Raw genomic sequence first — 12,983 nt, 5'->3', positions numbered from 1 at the left:
ACAGGCTTCCTCCTGATTCCGCCAGCAAAATCCAAAGTACAGACCAAGACCAGATGCTTGTTTGAAGGTTGTGCCCCTGATCAGGAAATTGTTCCATATGAATGACCATGTACATGTACAAGTACAGTAACTGCTAACCATAAACGCACAATGTGCTCGAAAAAACATTTCCATCTCTCACACACATGCACACAGTCACAGACATTTACACCTGGGCACATTCTGTCTCTGTCTCTCTCAAACACACACAGAGAGCATATTCATCCCCAAATGATAGATAGGAATGTGAATGCACAGGCATGTGATTCATTATAACTGTCCTGGCTATCTTGTCAGTTCCGTTAACAAGGTAATGGCCTTCTCACTGCACACACCCCCCCCCCCACCCCCACACACACACACACACACACACACAAATGAAATTGAATATACTGTATTTACTTTTGGAACAACGTCTATTCCTTTATAATGTTGGTTTTATGTTACAAATGTGCAAAAGGTTCCTTTGTAGCTCTCGTGAAAAACGATTGAAACAAATACCACGGGAATACATAGCCTAAATAGATACGAACGGACACACTCTCAGTAAACTGTATACTGTGATACTGTAGTATGCAGGATATCATGCAATATTAATGAGCTCCATCAATTATTAAACAGTTGTATAGCTCTATCCTCTTACCATGCTGTGTGAGCAAATACAGTCAATGCATTATCATTTGGTTGTAAGATACCTTGTATACATTGTCATACATGGCTAGACACAGCCAGCACAGCAGCCCCACTGATTCAAGATTCAAGAGATATTTGGGTCATAAAGATTTAATATCCCCTTGTAAGGTAGTGCATATAACATGGCCTTGTGCATGATTTCACTAAGTGTTTTTTCTTTGTCTCCTACTTTCAAACTGATTCTCTAATCCATAATGAACAATGGGTGTGCAAAGAGCACAGTATTGTGTATGGTGAAACAAAATTACAAAAACATTTTGTATACCGTTTTTTATACCGAGTAGTCGGCTGTGAAGTGTGAATCTTCTGTTATCTCACGATTCGATTTCGATTCTTGGGTCACGATTCGATAAAAAATATTTTTCTTTTTTACATATGGACTTTAACAATCAAGTGTAGCCTAGTTATTTCCAACAGCTCAAACTAAAAATGATATAATACCAGAGAGGGTTGTGTAAAAATTATTGGCTTTGATGGAATCTTAGATTAGGTATAGTTCTATGCAGAAAGACATAATTGCCTTGATGCAAGTAACATTAACGAGTGTCAACAAGCTTCAGCTGGACAGTGACACACACCTCAGCTGTGCTGAACTGAACTGAATGTGGCTGGAGTTAGTTTGAAAAAAAGCCCTTGAATATGACTGAAGACATGATGTTTACAGTGATTATGGTAAGCTTACAGTTCATATCACAAACACCATGAGTAAAAACTCCTGTAACTTTAACCAGCAAAAAAAAGAGGGATTTTTGGAAATTGTGAATCAATTTTGAATCATTGATAATAAGAATCGCGATTTTTTTTAATTAATAGATTTTTTCCAACACCCCTACCAAGTAGTAGACATTGGTGTTAATTGATGCGGTGCCATGTGCACCTTGTTATACTGTGTAGTTCTGTCCTAGTGTAATTGTGGTCGGGCGCCACACGGCAACATTCCTGCCATGCTGAGCCCTTGTCTGTCAACGCTCATCTTCATCAGACCTGAAGGGAGCTCATCAGGAGCAGGTGCAGCAGTGAATCCGAAACCTGCACAGTTTTACATCAGCAAACTGTGTCCTTCAGTACTTCATCCCCTATCCACCAGCATTTGCATGTCAAATGTTCAGTGCACGCTCTTAGTCACATACAACAAAGCACAACAACAGCAGAATAAGCTTAATATCCTGGATCCCTTAAATTCCAAATAACTGATGTCCTAACAGTAAGCAAAACAAGTCTTATAATGCCCAGGCGACACTCCTGTTATCCTAGAATTGTTCTTAGCTCTTTAACACTAATCCAGTGTCATCATCCACCCACTTTAGATCGTCCACTAAGAGGCTTCACAATGCTTTTAATTAGAGCAAATACCTAATTCTTAACAACCAAAGATATCCTCCTAAAACCTAAACCTTGCCTCCTCTCAAAGTCTTACCATCTCTGTTCCCTGACGGAATCCCTACAATATGCCCAGCACACAGCTCACACAGCACCACCCACCCACCCACACACACACACACACACACATTCCCACGCCCTGCCGGTGAAGACTGTAAGTGACTTCTGTCCTCTTACCATCTCCCTCCTTGACATCCAGGCCCTCTAGAGAGTTGGCAGAATCCTCCTCCTCCAGGGAGAGCCTTCCAAACAGGCTGCCCGCCATGGTTGAGCAACAAGCCCCTACTATGCACAGAGCACACACACACACGCAGTAACACGCCCAGTATCTATGGCAGCCAGAGAGATCCTCCTCTCTCTCTCTTCCTGTCTCTTCCTATCCCCCCTTTTACTCCTTCCCTTTACCTGCTCTTGACGTGAATAGAAGCTGCGCCTGGCAGAAAGCCTGCCAGTATCTGAATGAATGGAGAAGACAGAGAGAGAGGTTGCTCGTGTGCATGTGTGTCTACATGTGTGCATGTATTTGTGTGTGTGTGTGAGAGTGAGTGAGTGAGTGAGTGAGTGAGTGAGTGAGAGAGAGAGAGAGAGAGAGAGAGAGGAGGGTGGCTGGTGAAAAGGGGAGGGATGTATGATGCTGTCTTAGAGAGGAGGGGGACAGTCTCTCTTGGGCTTAGTTGGGGAGGGAGGAGCAGAGGGCAAAGAGGGCGGGCCCAATTAATAATGATGTTCCTCTGTCACAAGCGGGGCTGCGCACTCACAATGTTTACTAATGCAATATCAGATTAAGGTGCAATGGTTTACAGAGAATGAAAATCCTCTAATAGGAAGCTCCCAGAAAACAAAGTATCCCCGAGCTGTGTGGCATCTCTGGCCTACAATACAAGTCGTGCATCAGAAGAAATATTTCATTTTAGTCACACAGAGACAATTCAAACTATTAACATTCACCCATCTGCAATTTTGTTCAAGTATTGAATATGACTTTTTTGTTGATGTGACCTCAAGATGATGACATAATTCACAGACACAAGCAACAGGAGCAGATGCAGGTGCAGTTACACACACAGCTGACCTGACCTAAATGAACTACTGTTGGTGAACTTTTGTTTAACATTTTTGCTCATAGATCAAGGAAACTCATAATAGTTGGTCACTGACAGTCTCATAACCCTCTGGCCAGTTCAAATCAAACTAGAAAGGGGCCGCTCAGTAGATCACAAATCTCCTGTGAGTTACATTACAACCTAGAGCCATGAAACATTAGCACACTTATCTCTCATACACATTCATTGTCTATCTCTCCATCTCTCTGTCAAATTGCTGTCATTCAACTGTCTCTACTGCGCAAAGTCTGATTGCTAAAGCCATGTGTCAATTATATGTGTATCACCAATAAATCAATGCGATTTGAAATGTATGTGTGGGGATTTGGCTGGCCCACAGTAACTTTGTAAGTCCTTTGGGAGATGAAGTAAAATCGATAAGGTCAGTGACATTACAGCTACACAACTTGACAGTCAATAGTACATGAAATTGAAAAGTAATGGCATGTAGGATGAGATGTACAGTACACAGCTCTATCTGAAAGAGCTCTGTGTGTGTGTGTGTGTGTGTGTGTGTGTGTGTGTGTGTGTGTGTGTGTGTGTGTGTGTGTGTGTGTGTGTGTGTGTGTGTGACAGAGACTCTGACCATGAGATGAAGAGAAATACGCTTGATATTTAACATTAAATTCAGTAGGGATGTCCTGAGGAAATCACCCAATCATTTTCATTTTCAAATCTTGTTTGGCAACTATGTCTGTGAGTTCAAGACGGTGGCACACCCCTGGATCACAGAGATCCCAAAGCCTTTATTTAAATCACATAATATAAGAACTGTGTTCCCAAAAGAAAAGAACTGAGATCCTTGGCCTGCTGTCAAAATAAATATGACAATCAGCCAGTGGCGTGCACAGACATTTTGAGGGGCAGGTGCTCAAGTAAAAAAAAAAGGGCACCTTGCGCGGCGCGCGGAACCGCCAGCTGCCCTAGTAGTGTGAGAAGAAAATTGCAATGCACATTTTGGGGAATTGTTAATATATTAGAAGTTTTTAATCCAGAATTGATCGATGTCACCATGGGCTACATACTGTAAAAAAAAAAAAAAAAAAAAAAATATTATTATTATTATTTTTATTTTTTTCAAAAGGGCACTTCTGGTCAAGAGGGCAAAGGGCAGGTGCTCTAGCACCACCTAAAGTCTATCTGTGCACGTCCCTGCAATCAGCCTAGTGATACGCGAGATTAACACACACACACACACACACACACACACACACACACACACACACACACACACACACACACACACAGTTCTGTGTCTGTGTGCCTCTGCAAAGAAAACCTACCTTCACTCAAAAGCACTATCTTCCCCTTGTACGAGAGACACAATTTGTTGTAGAGAAATAATTTATTCGATGTTGCCAATCTTCTGAACGTAGCCTTTGGCTATAGTACAAATTGAGACCAACTGACAGCCCACTAGGAAAAAAAGAAACTGTACACATTTTAAAATTTCATCCTGGCAAAGTTATCTTCCATTCTCTGCCTGTTGTCTGCTAAAATCCTCACACACAACATAGAATACTAAGTCACAGGCACTCAATTTCTCCGACCTTCACTCACTCTCACACTCACACTCTCACTAGCATTAATTCAATATCTTTAATGTCTTTTATGTCTTCATATTTACTTGTTCAAAAGTAGAACTAATGGCATGGGACATCATTTGGGGGGAAATCGCTAAATGCCACTGAATGTTTGAAGTTTAAGTGTGGACAAAACTGACTGAATTACCCCGAGGAAAATTAGTTCTCAAAACATTTTCCTTTTAAAAGACATTTCACCAATGTTTGGCAAGAAATAAAAGTAAAACTTAGTAAACAACAACAAAAAACATCTGAATTACCAGACTGACTATGACCTTCAAGAGACACTGTAAAGTTGTCCTTAACTCACCCACCCTACCAAGGCCTGCAACCCACCAGCCCCCAACCGTCTCAGTGAACATTGATCCATCCATACTCGCCGACTCACCCGATGCCTCGGGGAGCCACAGGGAGCTCTGCAAGAGAGTGTGAGTGTGAGTGTGTGTGTGTGTGTGTGTGTGTGTGTGTGTGTGTGTGTGTGTGTGTGTGTGTGTGTGTGTGTGTGTGTGTGTGTGTGTGTGTGTGTGTGTGTGTGTGTGTGTGTGTGCGTGTGCGTGTGCGCGTGTGCGTGCAATTGCGTCTGCGCAAGCAGTGGTGGAAGAAGTACTCACTTTTTTTACTCAAGTAAAAGTTTCAATACCATAGTACAAGTCTGGTATTCAGAATTTACTTACATGCCAATACAAAAGTATTGGCATCAAAATGTACTTAAAGTTCCATTTCATGTTTTCAAATGTATAAAATCTTTTGAAAATAGCTGATCTACAAGCTCACAACGTGCCGCATCGCGATGCATTGTGAGCTTGTATGAACAGCTAATCTCCGGCACCGTTGGCCCGATTGCAGCGAAACTGTGCACGCACACTTCCTGGATGCCAGAGCAGAGCCTCTGCCCCTGATTTTTTCAATTTTTTTAAATAGCGCCACCAGGAGGCAGATTTTTGCGAAGCACATTTTTTTATATTACTCCTACAGATTTTGTCCAAACATCACGCAAATCGGTACAAAGTATCGCTATAGTCATTAAACGAAACGGGTCTTGATTGGCTAAGATTGGCTTCCAAAGTTTGCAGGAGTACTCCGTTTTGAACAAAATGCCTCAAATAATAAAGACAGCGTGCCATTTCCGTGAAATTTCGCACACACATTCCCACTAGGCCGAGGATGAAATGCCACTTGAAAATGTTCAAATCAGCCTCATGGTGGCACTATAACAGGCCGATTCAAGTTTTTACCTATAACTGCACCATCTGCGTAAAACTTTGTATGCATAATCTCTATCTCTATAGTCATGTGATCAAGACAGATCTGTTTGATTTTTCATATTCCATCCTCATTGGATAAGATTGACATCTCAAGTTTGCAGGAGTGGCCCGTTTTGAACAAAATGCCTCAAATCATGAACGCAACGTCCGATTGCGGTGAAACTTTGCATGCACATTCACACTACGTTGAGGAACAAATGCCACCCTTTTGACATGATTGCCCTATTATAGCACCACCAGGAGGCCGATTTATTTTATATTCCGACAGATTTTGTCTAAATATCACACAAATCGGTACACATCATCTCTATAGTCATGTGATCAAGATGGATCTGTCCGATTCTTCATATTCCATCAACATTGATGGCCCACAATAACCTACCTGACCTGGCGGAGACCTGTGCTCCGAGGAGCACTTTTTCTAGTTGCCTCTGAGATATAGTGGAGTAGAAGTAAAAGTATTGAAAATTGGAAATACTCCAGTAAAGTAAAAATACCTCAAAATTGTACTTAAGTACAGTACTTGTACTTAGTTACTTTCCACCACTGTAGTACACGGTCATACACATTTGCACAACGGTATCCACGTGCATGGTGTCATTGGGGCATGGTGAAGGATACAACACAACAGAGTGTGTCCTTCCAAGCATGACTGATGTAGGTCTGGAGCGTCAGTGCTCCATTAGCCAGCTCATTAAGTCACATTAGGGCACATGAGATGAGTTACCCTACTCTGTGTGATCAAACACCCAAAGAACCATTCAGCCTCTTCTACTCCATCTCTAACACACAGACACACACAGACAGACACACACACACACACACACACACACACACACTTCTTTCTCATGCTGTATACTCTCACTCTCACACACACATACACACACACGTCTCACACTGCTAGACGATTACAGATCGCTGACTACCGATACATCTGGTGACATCTAAATTGAATGTAGTGACTAGAACAGCGGCGAGATCGGCCACAAACAAAACTACACAGACTGCTTTGGAAGAATACAAGAATGCTCGCCCCAAAACATGCTCACCCTGGGTCAAATCCGGCGACCTCGGAACGGTCGCCACCAGGTATTCCTGAAAGAAGCCTCAGTATAACTATGCCTAAACCTAACCTTATTCCTACACGTAACCTCAGTAATGCTATTCCATAAATCCAACCTTATTCCCGGGGGAAAATGGGGGCTAGTGTGTTTTGGGGCGAGCGTTCCGGTTACCCTTTGGAAGACAATCCTGTCACTTCCCCAATATGAAGGACCACCCTAAAGTCTTTGCATTGGTTCGAACCAATGCAATGTCTCAATTGTTCACACCCAGTTGTAGAAAATACATATAATCTAGATGTCACCAGAGCAGACGTATCAGTAGGTGGAGAGCTCTGATCACCTGGTAATGCGAGACTTCACACACACAGTCACACACGCACAAACATTATTTTTGTCCACCTAAGACCAAGCCACTTACCAGAATCAGAGCTGGCTGATGCCACTGGCATTTTGGAGATCGGCTCGTCCCAAAGTCCTCTGTGAATCCTGTCAGGACAGCTGGAATGAAGGAGAAAGCAAGAAGAAACTAAGATGGGGGGGGGAGGGCACAGTGAACAGTACTGAATTATTTGACCGGATTTATGAATGCAACCTCCCCGGGCTGTCCTTCTAAAGAAGGTGACTAAAGGGTGATTTATACTTAGTTGTGCAACATGGCGCACAACCAAGCATAAATCAGGCAAAACAGACACAGGAATTTGTCGACTAATTGACTAGTTGATTTACTCAACGAATCTTCAAATCCTGCAGAGACCTTAATAATCAAAATAAAAGTGTTTTGCCAATTATTTGGGCCCACAGGCTGGGGATCGCTTGTGTTGTGTAAGAAAGCTCAAACATCACCAGCATAAAATTGTGTAAACAGCTATTAAAAGGACAGCCTGTTGCTCTGGTAACACCCACATGCTGTCCGGCTCTGCACTTCCATGGGGAGAACTCTGTAGCTTCTGCTGGAGAGCTGGGCTGAGTGGGTGTGCTGGCTGACATTAGCTAAGAGGGGATCTTTTGTTGACTCTAATTGGTCCTTTGACATTGGACAACATGAAAAGACCCTCACCGGCAAACTTGGGCAACTCGGCAGCTTTTGATATGAGGTCCAGAACATATGTTCCAGGGGTGGTAGTCCCCACACACACACACACACACACACACACACACACACACACACACACACACACACACACACACACACACACACACACACACACACACACACACACACACACACACACACACACACACACACACACACACACACACACACACACACACACACACACACACACACACACACACACACACACACACACACACACACACACACACACACACACACACGAGATAGAAAATAGCTGAAAATAACCACAAAATAGCCCAAAAAGTAGCAGATCTACAAGATCACAACGCATTGCACACTGTGATGCATTGTGAGCTTGTAGATTGGCTATTTTACGGTATGCGACACCGGCGCACAACTAAGTATGAATCCACATACCTAACTTCTAAGTGCCTAATCCTAATCCCAACCTGAATTTGTCTCTAATTGTAAGTCTAAAATATTTCTCTTGTGAGGACCCAGAAAATAGTCTTTACAAATGTCTCAGTATTTCTCAGATTCTACTATACTTCTAGGGACATTTGGACCTCACAAATATAGTACCGGTAATACAAGTACACACACATAACACCAAGAGCTAGCAATGACTTGTAGCTGGGAAGAGAAAGGAGGGAGGGGGGAAAACGATTGGGGAAACGTCACCGAGTTAAAATGTTCCGGCAGTGTGGGAAGTGATGTGAGAGGAAGGAGAGATCAAAGGAAGATACGATGATGAAAGAAGAAAGAAAGACAAACGAAAGACGAAAGAAAGATGTTTCCGAGGGAGAGAGAGAAGTGCTGGCATCCTAGGATGCCAATTTGTGGCTGCCATGACAATATGCAATCATCGGCAGGGATAGTGTGGCGCCGGGCAAAAAACTACATGAAAAGCATTCATGCCAGGCATCAAACATTCCAAAAAGTATGTGTGGTATGTCGACATGAAAAGCCTATTTATGTTGCACCATTTAACAGCTGTAACTGCTGCAACTTTTACGACACTTAAGTACTTAGCTGTCGTAGACACTGAAGGGGGGAACTTTGTAAAAGCTTGGATCTGTGCAGATCAGGTGCTTAACCCATTAAGACCGGGAACGCATCTGTGCAACCACTTTAACCATTATTTTATACTTCAGCTATTCAAAAATAGCAGACTGCCGCGCTATGAGCTTGTAGATCTGCTATTTTAGAAAAATCATGTCATTTTTTACTCAAATCTTTGCTTCTGTGGGGTCCCTGGAACAACATATTTTGAGATTGAGGTCCGCCGCCAAATACATATAATTTTAAAATAATAAGTATAAAATAATGGTTACAGTTAAAATCTAAAATACAGTATCACAGATACGTTCCGGGTATGAATAGGTTAATACCACATACCAGTCCCCCTGGCTTATCCATGGACTCCAGTGTTTGCAATGGGAAATGACAGAGCTTGTTAAGTGTGCTGAGAAGCACGTGGCTGTTAAAAAGTCAAAGCCGATTGCGGTGGGCCCTTGGCCACACTTGAGCTGTGTTGACACGTGTGTGTGTGTGTGTGTGTGTTTGTGTATGAAAAAGAAAGAAATGTGGAAAGAGAGAGAGAGAGAGAAAGTGCGACAAACAGAGCAAGAGAGAGATAAAGGCAAAAAGAGAGCGAACGAGACGAAACCAGAGGGGTGCAGGAGACGCAAGTCATTCCCATTCACAGCCTATCATGGAACATTTACTGCTGCAGGCTATTCAGCCAAACATTAATAATGACACTGTAATCTCAAGTGTCATCATTCTCTCATCATGTTAAGTCTGATTTATACTTAGTTGCACGCGGCTGTTGCACACCAACAAAAGTCGATCTACAAGGTCCCAATGCATATTTGCAGCACGCATTGCGAGCTTGTAGATTGGCTATTTTCGGTGCGCGACACCCGTGCACAACTGAGTATAACTCAGTCTTTACGCATGCAAGGAGGTATGGCCTCCTGCCAAGTGATCAAGCTCTCCCAATCCAGGGGCAGACAATTTATTATTTTGGTAGGGTAGCACTACTCAGGCTAATACTGAATGGAACAGAATGGTAGAAAACTATAAATGAGCACAGAATCAATACAGACTATATCCCCCCAATGTCAAATTTGATTGAAAAACAGACAATGAACCATGAAGCTTCTATCATTCATAACCAATGCACTTCTTATTGTAACAAGCAATGTCAGTTATGTACTGAATAGATGGTTTCCATCTCCAAAAGTAACATTACAAATTGGATAAGATTGAAATAATAATGACAATAGTTGCCACGGTGGAATATAATCTTCCTAGAGATCCCTTTCTTGTAGTTCCGTTAAGAGTCAAAATGGCGCAGTCCTCTTGTGCATGCACACAGTCACACAGAAATGCGTGCGTGCACACACACACACACACACACACACACACACACACACACACACACACACACACACACACACACACACACACACACACACACACACACACACACACACACACACACACACACACACACACACACACACACACACACACACACACACACACACACACACACACACACACACACACACACACACACACACACACCATGTAATGGAGCCGGGATGGAACACAAACACATTTCGAAATGCGAGGGTGCACACAAACCACTGGACTGCAACACAATGTGAGACGTATGCACAAACACCACATGCCTACATATGCTCACTCACTTAAAACATCATTTATACTCCGACGTATGACTGACATTCACCAAAAGTAACAGATTTGGGGGGCGAGCGACACGGTTGTACAGCAAAGAATACATTTATCTACACAGTTTGTTTTTAGTTTCTGCTCAGGTGCTGAAGACAGCTCTATAGCACAGCTGCTATAACATTATGCTCACTGGCCTGTGATCATCTCAACACTGTCATCCAATTAAAACAAGTGGACAGCTGTGTGTGTGCCCGTGCGGTGTGTGTGTGCCCGTGCGGTGTGTGTGTCCGTGCGGTGTGTGTGTGTGTGTGTGTGTGTGTGTGTGTGTGTGTGTGTGTGTGTGTGTGTGTGTGTGTGTGTGTGTGTGTGTGTGTGTGTGTGTGTGTGTGTGTGTGTGAAGTAGTGTGACTTCTCTATAATTGTTTTATCTAAGTTTCAGAGTAGGGCTTTTGAATTGTGTGTGTGCGTGTGCGTGTGTCTGTGTGTGCAATTGCCCCATGAAAGCCATAAATGTGGCCATTTCACCTACTAAACCTCTCTGAACGCCATCAAGTTCTAAGCATCCATGTAATTTTAAGTGGCACGTCATTAGACTATAGTGTTTTTGGCTGGACCCACGGACCAGCCCTATACTGTACATATGAATGTCTGACTGACTGAGTCAGTCACTGTGATTAGTTAGTGAATTGCACTTTGGCCTTCAATACTGTACCTCTTGTCAACCAATACTGGTCCTGCCCGACCATAGGATGTAAATGTCTCAATAAAAGAGCAGGTAGACTAACTACAACCACCGCAGCTGTGTTAGTTATATTGTATTAACTACCATACTGAGTGGTCGAAGACATTATGTTTTATATACATTTTAGGAGAGAAACAGGCCATGCAGTTGATCAATCTTGATTAATTTAACTTGTTTTACTCTGACTGCATGGCCGAGTGTTGCTGCCTCCTGTACCCGTCGTTTCAAAATAAATCTCCTCCTTTGATTTTGATTTCGTCATAACACACACACAAAATATATATATAGAGATTTAGATTTAGCCTTGTCATAGGTTTTATGGCAAGGGAACAATTTCTGCTCTATTAAATAGTACAGTGGAGTGAGACAGGAAATACAGGAGAGGGCATGATGTGACTATGTGCTATGAACACAAACCAATTGAGCTACTAATCCAGCATGTTGCCCTGAAGCCATAGTTTACTAGCGTGATGTACTGGTATTTGTGTGCCTAATACTGTATATAATGCCTTGAGCAGTTCCCACAGTGATATTGTAGCACAACCTGCACACACACACACACACACACACACACACACAAACAAACAAGCCAACAACTACAACCAAACGAGCCCTAATCCACACATTCATGCTGGCATGGGGCCTAAAAATAACCATGTGCTCCCCACAGCTTCAGCGTTTCTCATTACTTTACAAGGGAAATGGTCGTATCCAAGACAACCATGAGCAGCTTTCTTTTTTTTTCTTTTCTTTTTACCTCCAGCGCTTCACCATGGCAACAAGGAAAAAGGCGTAAAATAATAATAAGGTGGACGGGAGTTTAACCTAATTGGGGCATATTAAAAGACAAGTGGTACACTTTAATCCACAGGAGGTCTATTTCTGTGAAATAGATTTTTGTATCAATCCACAGAAAAAGCAGGGTATTAGGTTTGGACAATTGGCAATTGGCAGCCAAATTCATTTCATTTCATTGCAGCTCACCAGCTGACACTTGAGAATTATTTTTAACAGCAGTTTGAAAGGCAACTTTGAGCTCTGCAATCAACGATCTTTAAGAATCGTTCGAGGGGGACAAAGCCTTTAGAATTGCCCCGCCCGTTCAACTCGATCGATGCCCCAAGTCTCGCTTGACTGATATGAGCAGAGCTCTTGAATAAACTTCACAGAGTACTCTGCTAAAGCAGTTCGGTTTAGCCTTAGATTTCCTGTGGCAAAGCTATAGGGCTGTGTGATCTTCCCTCTGCCTCCATATACAGTATGCCTCACACATCAGATGCAAAGATGCAGATGATGATTGCTGACTCATCTCATCCTGCTAGCTCCCTGT

General features: G+C 42.7%; 1 protein-coding gene across 5 annotated transcripts in view; it reads right to left on the bottom strand.

Annotated features, from left to right (window-relative positions):
• The window catches only part of mpp2b (MAGUK p55 scaffold protein 2b), a 72,326-nt gene that overhangs the window by 50,200 nt on the left and 9,143 nt on the right, over positions 1 to 12,983 (bottom strand). For 3 of the 5 annotated variants that reach the window (XM_080455526.1, XM_080455525.1, XM_080455527.1), the window contains exon 2: positions 7,546 to 7,625. In XM_080455526.1, the coding sequence (XP_080311652.1) occupies positions 7,546 to 7,576 (31 nt within the window). In that variant the 5' untranslated portion in view covers positions 7,577 to 7,625. Of the gene's footprint in view, positions 1 to 2,289; positions 2,400 to 7,545; positions 7,626 to 12,983 lie in introns of those variants that run through there. The other 2 variants (XM_080455524.1, XM_080455523.1) reach the window with 1 other exon arrangement.

Source organism: Gymnoscopelus braueri (assembly GCF_963280865.1).
Source record: "Gymnoscopelus braueri genome assembly, chromosome: 17".
NCBI classification, from domain to species: domain Eukaryota; kingdom Metazoa; phylum Chordata; class Actinopteri; order Myctophiformes; family Myctophidae; genus Gymnoscopelus; species Gymnoscopelus braueri.
The sequence above is the reverse complement of the archived record's forward strand: the minus strand, read 5'-3'. Positions and strand labels throughout refer to the sequence as shown.